The sequence below is a fragment of the Schistocerca nitens genome, chromosome 9, assembly GCF_023898315.1.
Source record: "Schistocerca nitens isolate TAMUIC-IGC-003100 chromosome 9, iqSchNite1.1, whole genome shotgun sequence".
In the NCBI taxonomy this organism is placed as follows: Eukaryota; Metazoa; Arthropoda; class Insecta; order Orthoptera; family Acrididae; genus Schistocerca; species Schistocerca nitens.
In genome coordinates, this window is record NC_064622.1 from 287,987,208 (window position 1) to 288,009,312 (window position 22,105).

The 22,105-nt window shown below is 41.6% G+C and overlaps 1 protein-coding gene across 1 annotated transcript in view; it reads left to right on the forward strand.

Moving 5' to 3' along the window:
* The window catches only part of LOC126203797 (scavenger receptor class B member 1), a 435,744-nt gene that overhangs the window by 391,811 nt on the left and 21,828 nt on the right, over positions 1-22,105 (forward strand). Inside the window, exons 5-7 of the mRNA XM_049938166.1 lie at positions 12,455-12,593; positions 14,581-14,784; positions 20,500-20,896. Of these exons, the coding sequence (XP_049794123.1) occupies positions 12,455-12,593; positions 14,581-14,784; positions 20,500-20,896 (740 nt within the window). The remainder of the gene's footprint in view (positions 1-12,454; positions 12,594-14,580; positions 14,785-20,499; positions 20,897-22,105) is intronic.

Sequence of the window (22,105 nt, forward strand, 5' to 3'; positions counted from 1 at the left end):
GGAGTGCACATTGGTTTTCTTCCCCTCTCTTGCAACATCAGTGCCTTACTTGGTTTCGGCTTTTCAGGTAGAATGGGTTGCCATTCCTCCAAAGGCACTGAGACACATCATTAAAAATGTCTCCAGTACAGTTAAAATCGTCCTAAAGGCTTGTTCATAAATAGGTGTCTGAATATCTTGATAGTATTGTATATAAGGCAGTATTATGTAAAACAACAGTAGAGTGCCAAAATGTTTCGCTCGCAATTATATATCATCACTACGTCATCTGTTTATTCGCTTCTAATGCATTCTACGTCGTTTCAATCAGGAATAACCCTAGAAAAATATTTGACCCAAGCGTACGAACAATTCGTGAAGAGGATACAGGCGGTAATGTTCAGGTTGAACTCCTGTGAACGTCGATATCTTTAGAACCGGAGGACCGGTTCAGTTGTACATGGAGTGGGCGAAAGAAAATACAACAATGTACGCAAGTCAATCACTGAATCAGTGAACACCGGATAATAGAATCTAAACGTTTGAGATGCTGTGCCATAATAATAAATTCGTGCGGCTTAACAACCTGGTGCAAGTCTTTCAGCTCGACGTCGTTTCGTCGACTTGTGTGTTCCTACCCCAATAATTTTATCTGGGAAAGGGGTCCTACAATTTAAAGTGGAATCCACACCATATTTCGTCCCTATCGAATTTTCACATAATGGAGAGGGGAAGGCTAAGTTAGACTGAAATATTCTGTCACCCGATGGTTCCCGGTACTGTAACTTTTCGATTTCAGGGCACGCACTTCACCACTAGACCAACAGGCTAGACGATATAATAAAGAACGATGCTGAAAACTGAGCTGATAATATAACAAACAGGACTTAAGCACATGACGTGATGGCACTTGAGGCTGCCAAAATGTACAAAATGTTGTATAGGAAGACATAAAGTAGAACTTTCACAACAAGTAACTGAGGATGCTGGGTGTAGATACTACTCTACCCTCTCCCTCAGTAACCTCATTATGCTTTTGAGTAGAAAAACACGCTAGATGTGACTACAGAGCTTCTTGTCTTTGTTGGTGGTCTGAAAAATATTAATGTCCGGTGGCACAGAGATAAGGCACTGAACCACATCTGTGGCCTTTCAAAGGCACACTTAAATAGACGATAAAGCCTGTTCATACTAAACTGTTCTGATGGATAAACTTAACGCACCTGAAGATATCCACAGTGCGGAACGCCTAGAGGGGGCAGCAGTTCTGAGTCCTATTACGCATTTCTGGGATGCCCTTCAACCGTCACCAAGAATATCTTCATCCAGTCTCCACAAGCCAGCCAACCTGTGTTGCGCGCAGAGTTGAGTTCGTGTACCACTAGGACCTGCCATCACATCTTTTCACACGCATACTCTGCAAAACCCCCCCATGAACCATGGACCTTGCCGTTGGTGGGGAGGCTTGCGTGCCTCAGCGATACAGATGGCCGTACCGTAGGTGCAACCACAACGGAGGGGTATCTGTTGAGAGGCCAGACAAACATGTGGTTCCTGAAGAGGGGCAGCAGCCTTTTCAGTAGTTGCAGGGGCAACAGTCTGGATGATTGACTGATCTGGCCTTGTAACATTAACCAAAACGGCCTTGCTGTGCTGGTACTGCGAACGGCTGAAAGCAAGGGGAAACTACAGCCGTAATTTTTCCCGAGGACATGCAGCTCTACTGTATGATTAAATGATGATGGCGTCCTCTTGGGTAAAATATTCCGGAGGTAAAATACTCCCCCATTCGGATCTCCGGGCGGGGACTACTCAAGAGGACGTCGTTATCAGGAGAAAGAAAACTGGCGTTCTACGGATCGGAGCGTGGAATGTCAGATCACTTAATCGGGCAGGTAGGTTAGAAAATTTAAAAAGGGAAATGGATAGGTTAAAGTTAGATATAGTGGGAATTAGTGAAGTTCGGTGGCAGGAGGAACAAGACTTTTGGTCAGGTGATTACAGGGTTATAAATACAAAATCAAATAGGGGTAATGCAGGAGTAGGTTTAATAATGAATAAAAAAATAGGAGTGCGGGTTAGCTACTACAAACAGCATAGTGAACGCATTATTGTGGCCAAGATAGACACAAAGCCCATGCCTACTACACTAGTACAAGTTTATATGCCAACTAGCTCTGCAGATGATGAAGAAATAGATGAAATGTATGACGAGATAAAAGAAATTATTCAGGTAGTGAAGGGAGACGAAAATTTAATAGTCATGGGTGACTGGAATTCGTCAGTAGGAAAAGGGAGAGAAGGAAACATAGTAGGTGAATATGGATTGGGGGGAAGGAATGAAAGAGGAAGCCGCCTTGTAGAATTTTGCACAGAGCATAACTTAATCATAGCTAACACTTGGTTCAAGAATCATGAAAGGAGGCTGTATACATGGAAGAAGCCAGGAGATACTGACAGGTTTCAGATAGATTATATAATGGTAAGACAGAGATTTAGGAACCAGGTTTTAAATTGTAAGACATTTCCTGGGGCAGATGTGGATTCTGACCACAATCTATTGGTTATGAACTGCAGATTGAAACTGAAGAAACTGCAAAAAGGTGGGAATTTAAGGAGATGGGACCTGGATAAACTGAAAGAACCAGAGGTTGTAGAGAGTTTCAGGGAGAGCATAAGGGAACAATTGACAGGAATGGGGGAAAGAAATACAGTAGAAGATGAATGGGTAGCTCTGAGGGATGAAGTGGTGAAGGCAGCAGACGATCAAGTAGGTAAAAAGACGAGGGCTAATAGAAATCCTTGGGTAACAGAAGAAATATTGAATTTAATTGATGAAAGGAGAAAATATAAAAATGCAGTAAATGAAGCAGGCAAAAAGGAATACAAACGTCTCAAAAATGAGATCGACAGGAAGTGCAAAATGGCTAAGCAGGGATGGCTAGAGGACAAATGTAAGGATGTAGAGGCTTGTCTCACTAGGGGTAAGATAGATACTGCCTACAGGAAAATTAAAGAGACCTTTGGAGAGAAGAGAACCACTTCTATGAATATCAAGAGCTCAGATGGCAACCCAGTTCTAAGCAAAGAAGGGAAGGTAGAAAGGTGGAAGGAGTATATAGAGGGTTTATACAAGGGAGATGTTCTTGAGGACAATATTATGGAAATGGAAGAGGATGTAGATGAAGACGAAATGGGAGATAAGATACTGCGTGCAGAGTTTGACAGAGCACTGAAAGACCTGAGTCGAAACAAGGCCCCGGGAGTAGACAACATTCCACTAGAACTACTGATGGCCTCGGGAGAGCCAGTCTGGACAAAACTCTACCATCTGGTGAGCACGATGTATGAGACAGGTGAAACACCCTCAGACTTCAAGAAGAATATAATAATTCCAATCCCAAAGAAAGCAGGTGTTGACAGATGTGAAAATTACCGAACTATCAGTTTAATAAGTCACAGCTGCAAAATACTAACGCGAATTCTTTACAGACGAATGGAAAAACTGGTAGAAGCTGACCTCGGGGAAGATCAGTTTGGATTCCGTAGGAATGTTGGAACACGTGAGGCAATACTGACCTTACGACTTATCTTGGAAGAAAGATTAAGAAAAGGCAAACCTACGTTTCTAGCATTTGTAGACTTAGAGAAAGCTTTTGACAATGTTGACTGGAATACTCTCTTTCAAATTCTGAAGGTGGCAGGGGTAAAATACAGGGAGCGAAAGGCTATTTACAATTTGTACAGAAACCAGATGGCAGTTATAAGAGTCGAGGGGCATGAAAGGGAAGCAGTGGTTGGGAAAGGAGTGAGACAGGGTTGTAGCCTCTCCCCGATGTTATTCAATCTGTATATTGAGCAAGCAGTAAAGGAAACAAAAGAAAAATTCGGAGTAGGTATTAAAATTCATGGAGAAGAAGTAAAAACTTTGAGGTTCGCCGATGACATTGTAATTCTGTCAGAGACAGCAAAGGACTTGGAAGAGCAGTTGAACGGAATGGACAGTGTCTTGACAGGAGGATATAAGATGAACATCAACAAAAGCAAAACGAGGATAATGGAATGTAGTCAAATTAAGTCGGGTGATGCTGAGGGAATTAGATTAGGAAATGAGACACTTAAAGTAGTAAAGGAGTTTTGCTATTTAGGGAGTAAAATAACCGATGATGGTCGAAGTAGAGAGGATATAAAATGTAGACTGGCAATGGCAAGGAAAGCGTTTCTGAAGAAGAGAAATTTGTTAACATCGAGTATAGATTTAGGTGTCAGGAAGTCGTTTCTGAAAGTATTTGTATGGAGTGTAGCCATGTATGGAAGTGAGACATGGACGATAACTAGTTTGGACAAGAAGAGAATAGAAGCTTTCGAAATGTGGTGCTACAGAAGAATGCTGAAGATAAGGTGGGTAGATCACGTAACTAATGAGGAGGTATTGAATAGGATTGGAGAGAAGAGAAGTTTGTGGCACAACTTGACTAGAAGAAGGGATCGGTTGGTAGGACATGTTTTGAGGCATCAAGGGATCACAAATTTAGCATTGGAGGGCAGCGTGGAGGGTAAAAATCGTAGAGGGAGACCAAGAGATGAATACACTAAGCAGATTCAGAAGGATGTAGGTTGCAGTAGGTACTGGGAGATGAAGAAGCTTGCACAGGATAGAGTAGCATGGCGAGTTGCATCAAACCAGTCTCAGGACTGAAGACCACAACAACAACAACAACTCTGCACAACCAGTAAGAGAGTGATGCTTCTCCTCATCCTTCTGGAAGAACTCGTGTCCGTTCCTCTTGCCACACAGTTGTCTTGAGCCCATCTCGTTTATCACATCTGGGGAGAAATAACGTATGGGCGTTCCCCAAGGCTCAGTCTTATATCCACAGTTGTCCCTCATACGTGTAAACTGCCTTGTGTCTAATATAATACAAGCAGAATCAGTTACTTCTGCACATGACAGTAGTATTGTAATCAGTCAAAGCATACATAGAGAAACAGAAGAAATAAACTATATTCTTAAAAGTATCATTGACTCGAGTTCTGTGAATGCCTCACCTTCAAAATTAAAATGACAAAACTGAATATATTGTGCACATCTGGGGGTACTAGACGAATCTAAGTGTAATACATGGTGAGAAAATTATAAACAGGTGCAGACATCAGAATTTTGCTCTATCCGTATTGATGAGAATTTAAACCGGAAAAAGCACATTTTGGAATTCCTAAAACAACTTAGTTCACTCACATTTGCATTTAGAATTATTACAAACCTTGGCGAGAGAGAAGTCAATAAGTTGACACATTTTACAATAGTATTATTCAGCAATGTAATTAGGATATTGTTCTGGGGTGCGTCATCTTTCAGAAAGTCTTCATATCTCAGAAACGTGGTAGTGAACTAACTAATGCGACTCACCTTTTTATATCTGACGAGGAACTAACTTGAGGAGAGTATTTGCTTAAGTCTCTCGTCCGACAATCATTGGTTTAGATATCAGCGGTAAGCATATTGAAGAAAACCATTTCATTCATCTGGAATGATCTCATGAAATAAAGAAATTTTAAAGCTATTAGATGCCAATATTCGAACTCAGGGCTTCGGCTCCTTGAGATTTCCCTGCGATTTTTACAGCCATGTGAACAGTGTTTATAGTGGAAGTACCAATGTGCGAGACACGTTTGAATGATACTACCTGTTATTCAGTTCTGTCCTTCAAAACATGTCGTTGAAACTGCCTCATGCCAGAGTCTTCCGAGAGTGAAAAACTGTTACGGAAGTAAGGAGTAAACCTTTATACACAATAGTAGTTGCAGGTTATGCTAGGAATCTAAACGGAATCGTATCAGTAAAGAGGTCATCCCAAGGGCAGTTGCGTAAACTAACTAATGTTCAGCGCGGAATCCAACGTAAGAAGTTTTGATCCGGGGAAAGGAGAGTGCGAGAACGAAGTGACCATTGATAAGGGCGGAGCGACAATAAATCTGAGGCATAAGGAGGTTCCTAATTGAATAGCAGGAGTTGCTAGCTAAGCTGTTATGACAGTCGGGAACATGCATCTCCGGATACACTTTAATTCTTTTCTTTGTAGATAACACTGTTTGATGAGATCTAAAATTTCGAGATATCGCTGTTTCTTGGAATAAAAACGATTCTGAAATAAGTAACAATCATTGTGCTGTTGTGTTTCTGTAGAGAGTCTGCGACGTATTACACTGGATGCATGTTAAGTATTTTTTCCAAACATTTGCCGTTATAACATATTGCCAGCGATTGTAGTTAATATCTAGCCAAAGTGTGAATCTGTATCTTACTTCCTCTCTGAATCTTTTCATAATCTCAGTTAAGGTTTTATGGAGTACCTGTCACAAATCGCTGTTTCCTAAAATTTCGTTGCATGTAAGTAAGTCTGTTGTACGAGAATAAAACGATTTCGCTCTTAATCCATTAGAAATCTGCTCTCGTATTTCGTCTCTGCGCTGTTCTCAAATACACGGCAATGTTGAAGGTGGAAAATTATATCTTCTCAGTCTTGCGCCATTTTTCAAAATGCTAGTGTGGACTATAAAATCAAAGATGGAAATTGTCTATATACAAAAAACTTGAAAAAAAATGTAATACAAACTGAAGACGTAGGGAAGTCTTATGGTTATCAATAACATTGCACCGTTAAAGTCAAACACAAATGCACATGAAATTAGCAGAGGTTAATTTTTTGCGGGCACGTGGAGTGAACGGAACTTAAGACTAACAAGAAAAAACTAAACTACTTTTTTTAAAACTGAAAGGTAAAAATAACTGTCTTAAGGAAATGGTTAAGTAGCCGAAGGAAGTTACCACGAATAAGAAAGCCATTAAATGTTTTTAATAGAGAAAGAAAATTATTGAAAACAGCATAACATATAGAAAGAAAATTGAGAAGTGAAAAAATTTTAGGCACATTACAAAGCATGGAACCGAAGGAAGGGAAAGGAAAGATAAAACTGAACAAATGAAATCTTTGATAAGCTTCTTAAAGATGATCCTTAGCTGATCTGTAATGGGAAATGAAGAAGAAGAAAAAAAAAGAATTCTGAAATGTACTGTCTATTAGACATCAGTATGGACGAGAAAACTTTGCCCCCCCCCCTCTCTCTCTCTCTCTCTCTCTCTCTCTCTCTCTCTCTCTCTCTCCCACTCTCCCTCCCTCCCACCCACCCTCCCCCCCTACCCCCTACCCACCTCCCTCCCTCCCCCTCCCTCTCCCTCTCCCTCTCTCCTTTGCGGGCAGCATCCTCCCGTTAGAATTCTTTGAAAATGTGGCTACTATTTCAAATAGCTTCGAGGTTAAATAGGCACTTTCAGGGAGCATCGTTTATTTTAGATAATCTAAATTGGCAACAGCGTGGACAAGTTTTCCTTCCTCATTACCTAGTAGCTTATTTCAGAGTGTAACGTCCTGGTACCAATTTTCTCGCAGTGCATCGTCATTATCAACTGCCTGAGTCTCCTTCACAGTGCTCGAAGCTCCTGCTGCCGCTGCTGTGGTCTTCAGTCCTGAGACTGGTTTGATGCAGCTCTCCATGCTACTCTATCCTGTGCAAGCTTCTTCATCTCCCAGTAACTACTGCAACCTACATCCTTCTGAATCTGCTTAGTGTATTCATCTCTTGGTCTCCCTCTGCGATTTTTACCCTCCACGCTGCCCTCCAATGCTAAATTTGTGATCCCTTGATGCCTCAAAACATGTCCTACCAACCGATCCCTTCTTCTAGTCAAGTTGTGCCACAAACTTCTCTTCTCCCCAATCCTATTCAATACCTCCTCATTAGTTACGTGATCTACCCACCTTATCTTCAGCATTCTTCTGTAGCACCACATTTCGAAAGCTTCTATTCTCTTCTTGTCCATACTAGTTATCGTCCATGTTTCACTTCCATACATGGCTACACTCCATACAAATACTTTTAGAAACGACTTCCTGACACTTAAATCTATACTCGATGTTAACAAATTTCTCTTCTTCAGAAACGATTTCCTTGCCATTGCCAGTCTACATTTTATATCCTCTCTACTTCGACCATCATCAGTTATTTTGCTCCCCAAATAGCAAAACTCCTTTACTACTTTAAGTGTCTCATTTCCTAATCTAATTCCCTCAGCATCACCCGATTTAATTTGACTACATTCCATTATCCTCGTTTTGCTTTTGTTGATGTTCATCTCATATCCTCCTTTCAAGACCATTCCGTTCAACTGCTCTTCCAAGTCCTTTGCTGTCTCTGACAGAATTACAATGTCATCGGCGAACCTCAAAGTTTTTACTTCTTCTCCATGAATTTTAATACCTACTCCGAATTTTTCTTTTGTTTCCTTTACTGCTTGTTCAATATACAGACTGAATAACATCGGGGAGAGGCTACAACCCTGTCTCACTCCTTTCCCAACCACTGCTTCCCTTTCATGCCCCTCGACTCTATAACTGCCATCCGGTTTCTGTACAAATTGTAAATAGCCTTTCGTTCCCTGTATTTTACCCCTGCCACCTTTAGAATGTGAAAGAGAGTATTCCAGTCAACATTGTCAAAAGCTTTCTCTAAGTCTACAAATGCTAGAAACGTAGGTTTGCCTTTTCTTAATCTTTCTTCTAAGATAAGTCGTAAGGTTAGTACTGCCTCACGTGTTCCAACATTTCTACGGAATCCAAACGGAGCTTCCCCGAGGTCAGCTTCTACCAGTTTTTCCATTCGTCTGTAAAGAATTCGCGTTAGTATTTTGCAGCTGTGACTTATTAAACTGATAGTTCGGTAATTTTCACATCTGTCAACACCTGCTTTCTTTGGGATTGGAATTATTATATTCTTCTTGAAGTCTGAGGGTATTTCACCTGTCTCATACATCTTGCTCACCAGATGGTAGAGTTTTGTCATGAATGGCTCTCCCAAGGCCATCAGTAGTTCTAATGGAATGTTGTCTACTCCCGGGGCCTTGTTTCGACTCAAGTCTTTCAGTGCTCTGTCAAACTCTTCACGCAGTATCGTATCTCCCATTTCATCTTCATCTACATCCTCTTCCATTTCCATAATATTGTCCTCAAGTACATCGCCCTTGTATAGACCCTCCATATACTCCTTCCACCTTTCTGCCTTCCCTTCTTTGCTTGGAACTGGGTTGCCATCTGAGCTCTTGATACTCATACAAGTGGTTCTCTGTTCTCCAAAGGTCTCTTTAATTTTCCTGTAGGCAGTATCTATCTTACCCCTAGTGAGACAAGCCTCTACATCCTTACATTTGTCCTCTAGCCATCCCTGCTTAGCCATTTTGCACTTCCTGTCGATCTCATTTTCGAGACGTTTGTATTCCTTTTTGCCTGCTTCATTTACTGCATTTTTATATTTTCTCCTTTCATCAATTAAATTCAATATTTCTTCTGTTACCCAAGAATTTCTATTAGCCCTCGTCTTTTTACCTACTTGATCGTCTGCTGCTTTCACTACTTCATCCCTCAGAGCTACCCATTCTTCTTCTACTGTATTTCTTTCCCCCATTCCTGTCAATTGTTCCCTTATGCTCTCCCTGAAACTCTGTACAACCTCTCGTTCTTTCAGTTTATCCAGGTCCCATCTCCTTAAATTCCCACCTTTTTGCAGTTTCTTCAGTTTCAATCTGCAGTTCATAATCAAGAGATTGTGGTCAGAATCCATATCTGCCCCTGGAAATGTCTTACAATTTAAAACCTGGTTCCTAAATCTCTGTCTTACCATTATATAATCTATCTGATACCTTTTAGTATCTCCAGGATTCTTCCAGGTATACAACCTTCTTTTATGATTCTTGAACCAAGTGTTAGCTATGATTAAGTTATGCTCGAAGCTCCTACCGTCAAGATATTCCTCTAGGGAAAAGTCACCGCCACAGATGAAGGATGGCACGAGTACTTTATGGCTATTGGGTGTCTAATAAGAGTGGAATGTTTCAAGCGGAGATCGAAACGTAGCTTCAACAGAATACGCGCATGTGTAGCTTATCGTTACATTTGGACCATGAGAAAGATTGAATCGGTGGCATGATGGACATGGTAGCATTAGACTCACAGCTCGCAGCACAGTGACTGAATAACGAGTTAGTTAATTTCGTGTTTGATTGATAATTTTGGACGAAAAATGCTAATGATGTTGAACAAGTTATTTTACATTCACATTGCAAATTAATTTTTTTTACATATACATAGGTATGAGTACCTACCCACCACCTTTTACAGTTTATAATAATAGAAATTCCGCAACGAAACAGGAGTAGTTGTCAAAGAGAAACTTTATCAGTGTATTTTTAAATTTCACTTTGCTGTTTGTCCATTTTATGTACCCGGGTAAGTAAACAAAAATTTGTTGCGGGATTGTGCACCACTTTTTGCGCTAAGGAAAATCTTAATATGAGGTAATAGTTGTCATTTTTCCTTCTGGTATTGTAATTATGCACATCATTGTTCCCTTTGAACAGCAGTGGATTGTTCATAACAAACTTCATGAGGGAATAAGTATACTGTGAAGCAGTATCAGATACCCAACTTTTTAAACAGATGTCTACAAGATGATAGTGGGTGAGCACCACATCTTCTTCTACCACGTTTCTGAGCTATGAAGACTTTCCGAAAGAAGAGGCACAATATTCAAATCACATTATTGAATAATACTATGTAAAATGTGTCAACGTACTGACTTGTCTCTCACCAAAGTTTGTAATAATTCTTAGTGCAAATGTGGGTGAACTAAGTTGTTTTAGGGATTCCAAAATAGGCACTTTCAGGGAGCATCGTTTATTTCAGATGATCTTAACTGGCAACGCCGGATCCGTCGCCAGTTTCCCTCCAACCCGAACTTGTGCTCTGTCCGCAATGACCTTAGTGGAACGTAAAGACCTGATTATTTTTTTTCCAATTGGAAACCTGTTTCGCAGTCTCTTTTAACATTCTTGCTAAACCAAAGCTGTCACTTGTGTCATTACATTTTCTATCATATCATGATAGCTTCAGTGTTTTCGAAGAGAGTATCTATTAGAACAATCCCAGATTGCCTGTACGTCTAAAAGGAGACAAATGCTTGATATCTTTAACAGCAACAGCCAAATAAGGCGTGTTCCTCGAGTGTCACCATCTACCTCGCAGATGTTTGTTAGGACTCCCGCAGGTAATGGCATAAGGGTTGATGGTTTTGCTCTGCTAGAATCCGACCAGTATTCACTCCACATCATTAATCGACGAGCCAACGATACTAATAGTACACTATAAGAGATGACAGTTCTTATAAGCGAATAAAAATAAAGGATAGATAACACAATGACGAAAAGATCGAACTCAGATACCGTTCTACAGGGAAAATAGTGTGTTGCGAATCTGAACTCAGAAGTTTTCAACCCAATAAGCCTGTAAAAAAAAAGGAAAGACAAGAAAAATGCAAAGGAAAGTCACATTTGAGAAATGACATGCTACAGAGATAAGTGATTCTACTGTCTTTACATAAATATTGTAATATTGTTGTAGATAATAGACTGTCTGCTGATGTACAACACGGTTAAACGTAAATATTAAAGAAATTTAGTTTTTGCAATACTAGCAAGCCTTGTTCGCTGTACACAATCGTTGGTTTTTTTTTTTTTTAAGATTTGAAACGGTTCGTTGTTTAGCCTACTTACATTGAGATGCACCTTTCAAATATGGTGTGAAACTGAAACGTGCGTGAGAGAGTAAATTTATGGTCCTTTGCTCTGACAGAGCAGTAAAAAAACGAAGTCTTCGCCAGTATAAAAATCGGAATTACAAAAAAAAATTGGTACTATACCTCCATGGCAGACTTCCTTATAGATAGGAATCGTGAACACGGTTGGTAATCTAGCCCAGACACCTTAGTCGGTAAGACAAGTCTACAGCAAGTGTCAAGGTTGAATCTCCTGTCTAGCATAAAATGTCAACCTCTGAGGAAGTTCGACAACAGTGCACACTGTAATGCACTGTATTGGAGTCATTCTGGAAGCGCATAAAGATGTCTATAGTTCAATTTTCAACGGTCTGATTACGGTCTTGCAAACAGAACAGGAAACATCTCCGACGTATGTTGTTCTGTTGCACAAGCGAATAGTCAATAAACTATTGAACAGTTTACTGGAACTCAAATGGGTCAAAAACGTATGAGGATGGAAAATATTAATACAGAACGTAACAACAAATCACTCCAAACAATATCTTAACAATTGTCAATGCAACGCAGAAACATTTTTGCAGTTATCCATCCGTGTTCCCGCTTTGTGTGTACGCAGTGCAAGATGTTTTTGTCCTTTTATGTCATCCACTTATTAATAACTGTTGTATATGAACCACTCACCTGTGGTCGGAGTAATATTCTTCTTTGCTGTAGTGTTTGATATAAGTATGACACAAGTCAACCAGTACGCGAAACACGATGATGCAGACGAATCGTGGGCTAAACAGTTTTTCTGTTTGTCTGGCAGGGAGGACATGGAGAAGGTGAACATAAAGTTCCACGACAATGGCACCGTTACCTACCAGCACAATAAGATCCTGCAGTTCGTCCCGGAAATCTCTGCTGACAAGAGCCTCAAGCTGACTGTGCCCAACATCCCTCTGCTGGTAAGTACTTACCACTGCTCTCACCTGACGACATTCTGCCATGACTGCTGAGCCGTGATGAAAACAGTTCCCGTGAAGGCGTCCACGCACGTCGAAACAAGAATCAGTCACCTTTGAACATAACCTAGACCTCCAGATCAGACACTTTGTATCGACTAGTGTATAACGAGCTGTGAGACGATGATTAAGGTCGAAACAGTTGGGAGTGAATTCATTGCAGCTATTGTCGATGACGAACTGCATCTGTGATTTAAATTTGTTTATGTAGCTATAATACGCAATCAGTCGCTCTCTGACTCTGATAAGATTCCTTGCACCATTAAATAGTTTTACAGCCACTGCAGGTTCATCATCAAATCGAGACGTTATATGAGCATTATTTCCTGACCTATGTGCAGTAAGACGGTAGAGTTGTGGTAATTACACTGCTTCGTTGTATCCATGAGAAACTCATTCCAATAATGTACTTTTAGACAGTTTACATGCACGCGCTCACGCGCACGAAATATGTAGGTGCACTTCGCATCACAGTAGACAAACGCAAGGCCTCTTTAGAAGCAGTGTAATCACGAAGACTCTACTGTCTGACTGCACACGGTCCAGAAAATAACATTCCTTCACTTCCAACAAGATGAGCCTGCAGTGGCTAGAAATCTAGTTTAAAGGAGAATGTATGTAAAATTGGTAAAAAATGTTGACATTTTTTGCCACCAGATAGCGCTTTAGCATGTTAGAAATACTGTCTCCAATTCTCAGAGTTTAATTCGTGATACAAAGATGTAAAAGCCATCTAGTTTCAAATAAATCGAAGTACCACGCCTACTTTTCTACACGACTCTGTCTTTGTTACGGAAATTTTATGGATTCGTGTCATCAGAGAAGACATGTGTAGAGTACAGAAGGCTGTGATCCATTTACCATGTGATTAATTACGATATATTAAAGGAATGCACACTTGATGGAACACACAACCAGTACGAAAGTTTCAATATCCTTGTTTACAATAGACGCCAGAAGAAAACGTTTGCTCATGTACTATCGTCAGAATTTCGTCATATGATGGTTGTCTGGTGTTTAATGATAACACTGGAAGAATCGGGGCCGTTAAGAGACTGGGATTTGATGCAGGTAGCTTCACTGAAAACCAGTTGAAGACGATGATGTGCGTATTGCTAGTTCTGAATCGTTAGTGAAGGATATTGAAAAAGGGCGTGCCGGGAGGTTCAGATTAGAAGAATGGAGCTATATGAAGATCAAAGATTTTTAAGTGTTTGGTTCCGGCGTAAATTCTGATAAAATCTTTTTTCTGAATTTCCCGAAACTTTAATTCTGAGGTGTATAAGGAACATTTACTGCTGAACGATTGAAGATAAAAAAGTGAGATTAGCTACGGACCATGTACATACTATAAAACAACCTCCTGTGGTACAGAATTTTTCAGTGTGCATTACTATCAGACTTATTTAAATTTTTATGAAGTAAAAATTGCTATTTATGATACACAAATTTAAAAAAAGTGTTACGAGAGTTCTAAGACTGATTTTAAAAGACTGGTACCCAATTTATCTGATTACTAAGAATAACCTATTACATTCTGGAATTAGTAGGTAAAGAAATCTTTGAGAAAATGTTCATCTGATAGTGTGTGTTCCAAAAGGATCCAGCAATGTCACGATCAAACCATTTGAAAAAAAGACAGTTTACAGTCAGTAACATAGTGATATGTGAAAAAGTTACATTAACTTATATGTACCCACGTATTTTTTCATACGTCTCCACACCTCAGGTGCAAGAAATCGTGTCAAATTCAGAAAGCGACTGACTGCATACTGTACCGACATAAACTGCCAAATTACGAGTAACGTAAATTTGTTCGATCAACTTTGTAGTAATGCTAATAGATGTCGATGTACAGGATGCCAGAAAGATGAGTATTGTAGGTATGGAAGAAAGTGACAGGTAGGTAAGCGGAGCTGGTGTGTTGCAGACGCTGTCCTCGCACATGAACAGCATACCACGGCTGGCGGCCAGGGCGCTCAACATCGTGCTGCGCGTGTGGAAGCAGAAGCCGTTCGTGCACGTGACGGCGCAGGAGCTCATGTTCGGCTACGACGACCCCTTCACCAAAATCGCCAGCAAGGTCTTCCCGCGCGGCCAGCGGCCCAACGCCAAGATGGGCCTACTGCTCACTGTGAGTACTCCGCAAGCCACCTAGTGGTGTGCTTTGTGTTTCATTGACAGTTTTTCCTTTCCCGGTCCAGTCGTGACTGATGCTCGGGAAGAGCGTGTGTTGGCTAGCCGCAGTGTGAGCTCGACTCTCTCTCTCTCTCTTCTTACTGCTCACATTGTACATGGTGGCCGGGTTAAACATATTATAATACAATATGTAGTAATTTGAGAAGTAACTGAATATTTATTGGCGGTTTGCTTCTAAAAGTATGGTAAAATGTAAACTTTCATGGCCGGAAATGTCACACAGCTGCTTGACGCAGAATTAAAACATCTCGCCAATGAAACTTCCTGGCAGATTAAAACTGTACCGGACCTTTTTTTATGTAACCATATATATTTATTTAAATATATTAACAACGATACATTAAAAAAACATTTTATTCTATTAATCTATTATATTCCTAGTGATGGTTAACATAACTGTCATTTTATAGGTTTTAGTTTGTATATTCTTTTATTTTTCGTTTTGCTCTTATTGTTATTTCTTGAACCCTTTTCAATGGCCATTTGTCGTCTTTTTTTGGGTAAAACATTGCAGGACAGGCATAATAATTTATATGTAGCATCTATACATTGATTTTGAGTTCATGTTTCTGTATGTCATGCACTTGTGATGCCACAGGCACATTGTGCATTCTGGTTTGATCTCTTCCCTTGTTTGCACTGGTAGGTGTAGGTGCAGTATGAGGGAAACATCAGCATGGTAGATGGAGCAGACGTGGAAGAAACTTTTTTACATATACTACAAATTATACATAGACTGAAGAAGAGAGAAATATATGTCATATTATATAAGAGAAGCAGAGAGGAAAGTGAGTAAACAATATAAATTTTATAGGGCACATAGTAAAGGAAATCATTTAAGAAAAAATTGTGAGTAGTTGGCACTTTCCACTAAGTAAAGCTTTTATCCTAGACAATACAGTAAAATAACGAAAAAAACACTGGTAGTACTACTGGGCATACTTCTGACACTGATTTGGCCGCGAGCATGGCAAAGGTTTGGTGAGAAGCACTTTGTATCACTCATTTCACTAAGAAGAAACACTTTATACTACTATACTTCACTATTTGAGGCGAGAGGAGAAAGCACTTCATCTTTTCTGTTGCACTTACTCACTATCACTGCACACGTTCTTCTTGTGATGAGTGTGGTGAGGTGGCTGGTGGCGATCCCGAGGCTCGAACTCGGGACTTTTGCCTTTCGCGGGCAAGTGCTCTACCAACTGAGCTACACAAGCACGACTCACGCCCCGTCCTCACAGCTGTACTTCTGCCAGTACCTACCTTCCAAACTGGATTCTGAATCTCACCAATGCATTGCTCAAGAATGGTTATTCGTACCCTGACGTGGAAAAAGCGTTAATACCACCGCTTAGAAATCATAGCGATACTCCAGCGCCGGTGAAATCGAAAGTTTTCCTGCCATTTATTAAGGACGTGACTGACCGCGTAAGGAAAATCCTGAGGTAGTGGAACATCGCGGTAATGTAGGCACCTACACGAAAGACACAAGATCACCTAAAATCGGCCAAGGATGCCAACCGCTGGTAAAAGCTAGAATGAATAGGATTCCGTAATAAGAACTGTCCAAAAACGACTCGAAGAGTCGGAAATTGCAGAAGAAGGGAGACTGACAGATCAGCTGTTGCGGAACATGCCTTACAGCCAGAAAACCACCACATTCATTTTGATAAAACTCAAGTACTGGTAGTTACAAGCGGATACCGTGAAAGGCTATACAGAGAGATCATAGAGATTGCATAACACCCCAGGAATTTCAATAGGAAGGAGAAGAGCGTGGAACCGAGTGGCAATGGGATTCTTGTGCTGAAGATGTGTATCAGTCTTCCACAAAGGGGTGCTAGCAACTGCGGACGACGGCAGTCGACAACGGCTAATTGCGATCGCGTATTCAAAATATGTGACGTCAGACGGAAGTGGAATTTTGCTGTAGTCGGTATCGAGCCAGGGTGAGAATAGGACATTCAGCAAAGCTACGATTCCCCTTGAAAATGTCCTCCGCAGATGGGAACGAAAGCTCGGGTTTTACAGTGAAATCCATTCGATCAAGGCATAATAGCCGGGATTATTTTATGTTTACTGTGTTTGCTTGCGGCAATTGGTACTGTATACGCGTAACTGCTTTGTTCGTGTAAACGGGCATCAGTACTCGTGTGGACTCCACAGCACGAGGTGTTCTGTGTGCTTCCTCTCGTGGAGCTGAAGTCTGTCACACTGGTACAACATCGTTTTAGGCGTGAGTATTCACTGCGTCCAACTGACGATTATCCCACTTACGTAACAATCAAGAAATAGGAGAATAGCCTTGAGGAAGTGGGAATTTCCTTTCGGTACCGGACCACTGCGCCACACACGAAGTTCCAGAGGCTACTGTTGAGTTAATCCATACGTTCCTTTCTATGGGGGTTTATCAAGAAATAAGTGTACCAGACATTAGTTTGCAATATACGAGATCTGTACCTTCGCATTAGTGCAGGTACCACAAAAGTCAAGTGTGCATTGTTTCAGAATACTTGGGCAGGAGTGGAATAGAGATATCTTTTGCGCCACTAATAATGCACATATCGACGTGTTACGTGTGTAAAATACTTTTTATCATAGTTGTAGAAACGTACCGTCAATAAACATCTCGTTTACTTCCCAAGTTATTACATTTTATATTATCTAACCCGGACATTCTGTATATTAATGGTACTGCAACAATATTAATAGTAACGTCAGACTTTCCGCATATGATTCTTTTATCTGTAATGAAGTACTGTGTGAAGAAAGCTGGACGAACATTCTGTTACATTTTGATTAATTTCAAAGTGGTGCAAATATTGGTAATTTGATCTAAATAATCAAACTTGTAAAATTTTTCCCTTCAGAGGACGGAACAATGTCGCATTTTAAGCCTACAGTATCACGGAGTCAATTGCAATCAGTTACTTAATATCAATACCTGGCAGTAACAATTTGTAGAAATATGACATGGAACGTTCGCAAAGTCTCAGTCGCATGTAAATCAGGTGGGAAACTTCGGTTCATTGATACGATATTGGGACAATACAACCAGTGTACGAAGGGCATTATTTACAAAACGATCGTGTGACCCATTCTAGAATATTGCTGTTCGTGGGATCGGCACCAAATAAGACTGACAGGAGCTATTGAACGTATCCATCGAAAGACAGCATGAATGGACACAGGTGCGTCTGACCTACCTGTCAGGTCACAGACATACTGAAAAAACTGAACTGGCAAACGCTTTAAGACAGAGGCAGACTATCTCGTGAAAGCTTAGTTACAAAGTTTCCAGAACAAGCTCGAAGTCAAGCATCTAGGTATATACTACAACCCCTTATATATTGGTCCCATTGGGATTTCGAAGACAAAATTATAACGATCACAGCTCGCTCAGAATCGTTTAAACAGTAGTAATTCTTCCTATGCTCAACATGGGTGTGGATCGCGAAGTGACACAAATAAGAATTGGTATGGGAAACACACTGTGACATTATTTAAAGAATATAGATGTAGGCTCACTGGAGACCCTGCTGCCGTTTATCGAAGTTATCCCTGTCTGTGAGGCTCGGCTTCACACTATTTTCTTTTTCTCCCATCACCCTTCTGACTGCATTGCTGCGGCCTGCGATCCTCTCCTGCGCCAATCTCTTCAGCTAAGAATAGCACTTGCACTCTCGTTGGAGATATTCAGATTTCTGTTTTTCCTACAGTTTTTACCCTCCACAGCACCATGCAACACCATGGAAATTATTTTCTGATCTCTTAACAAATGTCCTATGGTTCTATCCGATTTTCACGTCAGTATTCTCCATACATTGCTTTCCTCGCCGTTTCTGCAAATAAACTCCTGATTTCTAATCAATCGACATAATTTTCAACTTTGTTCTAGAGCACTACATCTCAAATGTTTAGATTCTTCTTTTTCAGCTTTCTAAGAGTTTCTTATTCGCTCCAATATAATGCTATGCTCTAAACTTAAATTTTCAGATATTTCTTCTTCAAACTAAAAGTTGTGTTTGATGCTATCAGATTTCTTTCGGGTATCCTCCTTACTTCGGCCGTCATGAATTATTTTCTCTTCAAGCTGACCGAATTCCTTCATTTCATCTACTTCTTAGTCATCAGTTTATCGCTAATCTCACTGCTACTCATCTACGTTCAGATAACACTCCGCAATACATCTAATGGAGGAGTGTACTTTTTGTAACTCTAAATGAGCTCTCTAACACTGTTACACTCTCGAACAACGCGTGGGAAGAATGATTGCCGGCAAGCCTCTGTATTGGCTCTAATTTTCGAATTTTCCCCTTATGGTTTATACGCGAGACGTATTGGGGCGGGAGGAGGGGAGAGAGGGAGAGGGAGAGAGAGAGAGAGAGAGAGAAGTAACATGTTGTCCGAGTCTTCCCGGAAAGTTCTCTCTCGAAGTTTCAATAGCGAATCTCTGCAATGCACAACGCCTCTCTTGTAACCCCTGCTAATGGAATTTGTTGAGCATCTCCGTTACGCTGTCGAGCCCTCTAAATGATCGCGTGACGAAATGTGCCGTTCTATGAGTCTTATCTGGCAGAGACCAGAGATAGATGAAAAATATTGAAGAATAGATCGAGCAAGCGCCGTATAAGCCACTTACTTCGTGGATGAGTTACATTACCTTAAGATTATTCCTATGAATCTGACTCTGGGATCTGCTTCTCCCACTATTTGTTTTACGTGGACATTCCACTTACGGCCGCTCTGGATAGTTACCCCTAGATATTTTACAGTATATACTGCTTCCAGCGGTTTGTCATCAGCAATATAGGTGTATAATAGCGGATTTCTTTTCCTAGATATCCCAGTGTGTTACATATTTTTACGTTCATGGTCAACTGCAAGAGCCTACACATTTCATCAATTCTCTGGAGATTATTCTGCAAACGTAGTAACGACTACGTTACAATCTGGCATTGCTACAGTGTTACAGAACAGCCCTATAGAGCATCCGACACTTTCTACTACAACATTTATGTATGTTGTAAAAAGTAACGGCCCTATCACAGTTCCTTCGGGTGCTCCGAAAATTACCTTTACATCCGTCGATTTTATTCCGTTAAGAGAGACGTGTTGAGTTCTGTCTGCCAGGAAGTCTCGAAACCAGTCACAAATATGCTTCGATACTTGATAAGCTCGTATTTTTGTCACTAAACGGCAGTGGGGGACGGTGTCAAATGCCTTCCTGATGTCAAGGAATGCGTCATCAACCTGAGCGCCGTTGTCTACGGTGCTGTGGATCCATTGGAGGAGCAGAGATAGCCTAGTTTCGCAGGAGCCCCGTTTGTGGAATCCATGTTGGTTTTTATAGAAGAGATTTTCATTCTCCAAAAAGTCATAATTATTTAGCATGAAACATGTCTCTTAATTTTGCAACAGATTGGCGTCAACGATATAGGTCTATAATTGAGTGCATCTGTCCTACAGCCCTTCTTAAAAACGGGAATGACCTTTTTTCGGTTCACCCTCAATCCGTTCAGTTCATATTATGTTCACCATATGTACAAGATGAGCAGTAAGCTTAATAACATACGCCACTGGGTGTCAGCGACATTAGTGACCCTGCGGCTAGTGAGTCCGCTGACTGGAGCTCCCCGGCCTGTTTCAGCGGAACGGCACGCTGGACGAGGTGTCCACCATCTACACGGGCCACACGACGATGAAGGAGTTCGGGCTGATCAACCGGCTGAACGGGCTGGACCACCTGCCGTACTGGCCCGAGGCGCCGTGCAACAGCATCAGCGCCTCCGAGGGTTCGTTCTTCCCGCCGCGCTACTTCACCGGCGCCGACGTGGTGCACGTCTACGACAAGGACCTGTGCCGCGTGCTGCCGCTGCGCTTCACGCACATGACCGCCAAGGACGGCATCGAGGCGGGCTACTACGTCCCGCCGGACGACGTCTTCGAGGCGCCCGACAAGAAGCCCGACAACCGCTGCTTCTGTCCCGCGTCCGACGGCTCCTGCCCGCCGCGAGGTCTGCAGAACATCAGCCCCTGCCAGTATTGTGAGTACTGCTGACTCGCTCTACCACTGCTCCACTCCTTCACATACTCATGTAGGGTGGTCAGAAGCAGCCTGGACAGCTTGTAAGGCTGTTTCAGGGTAAGTTGCACATAGAAAAAAATTAAGAGAAAAATTCGATACGTTGCGCCGTTTCCGGGTTAATTAGCATTGAAGGTAGCCAATCAGGCTGTTGCACGCTCTAATTTAAGCGGCTCGCCAGAGACGGTGTCGTCAAACAGGTTCTTAGTTTGGTTTTCTAAAACGCAAGAAGACCTGCACGAAAACGGACCTAGTGCAGAAGTACTGTATTTTACAGACTATTACATGCTACAGACTATAAGATGTACCTTAATTTTAAGCAATTTATAAAACATTTTTACCATTTTTGTTACTAGACTGCAAAACCAGCCTAAAAAATGTTTTAGTTTATAAAATCGAACCTACATTTCAAATCCCTCAATATCATCTGAACTCCCTCCTCTCCCTCGTCGTCGTCCTCTTCTCCCTCTCCCTCATCGTCGTCCTCTTCTCCCTCTCCCTCTCCGTCGTCGTCGTCGTCGTCGTGTTCTCCTTCTCCCTCTCCGTCGTCGTCGTCGTCGTCTCCTCCCTCTCGCTCTCCCTCTGTCGTCGTCGTCGTCGTCCTCTTCTCCCTCTCCCTCTCCGCCGTCGTCGTCGTCGTCTTCTCCTTCTCCCTCTCCGTCGTCGTCGTCGTTGTCCTCTTCTCCTTCTACCTCTCCCTCGTCATCGTCGTCCTCGTCGTCCTCTCCATAGTCTTCGTCTTCCCTCTCTCCGTAGTCTTCCCTCTCTCCGTAGTCTTCCCTCTCTCCGTAGTCTTCCCTCTCTCCGTAGTCTTCCCTCTCTCTGTAGTCTTCCTCTTCCCGTCATCGTCGTCCTCTATGCTACCACTTTCAGTTTACAGTCCACACCTTTTATTATTTTTCAGTTGCGAATCTAGGTACAAACAAAAATATTGTACTACTACCGAAACACACATCACTTTCAGTTTAATTTTACTGGCACCATACACTGCAGTGACGCATCATGGGCTAGACTGTGTTCAGGTTTGTGACAGTGGGGCGGGAGGGAGACAGTGTTAGCAAGCCTATGGTAGGTTTCCCGCACCATCTAATATATTGCCATTTTTGAGACTGGCAGAAATTTAAATCAAACTCTCGACATTCGTATACTGATTTCGAGTGTAAGACACACC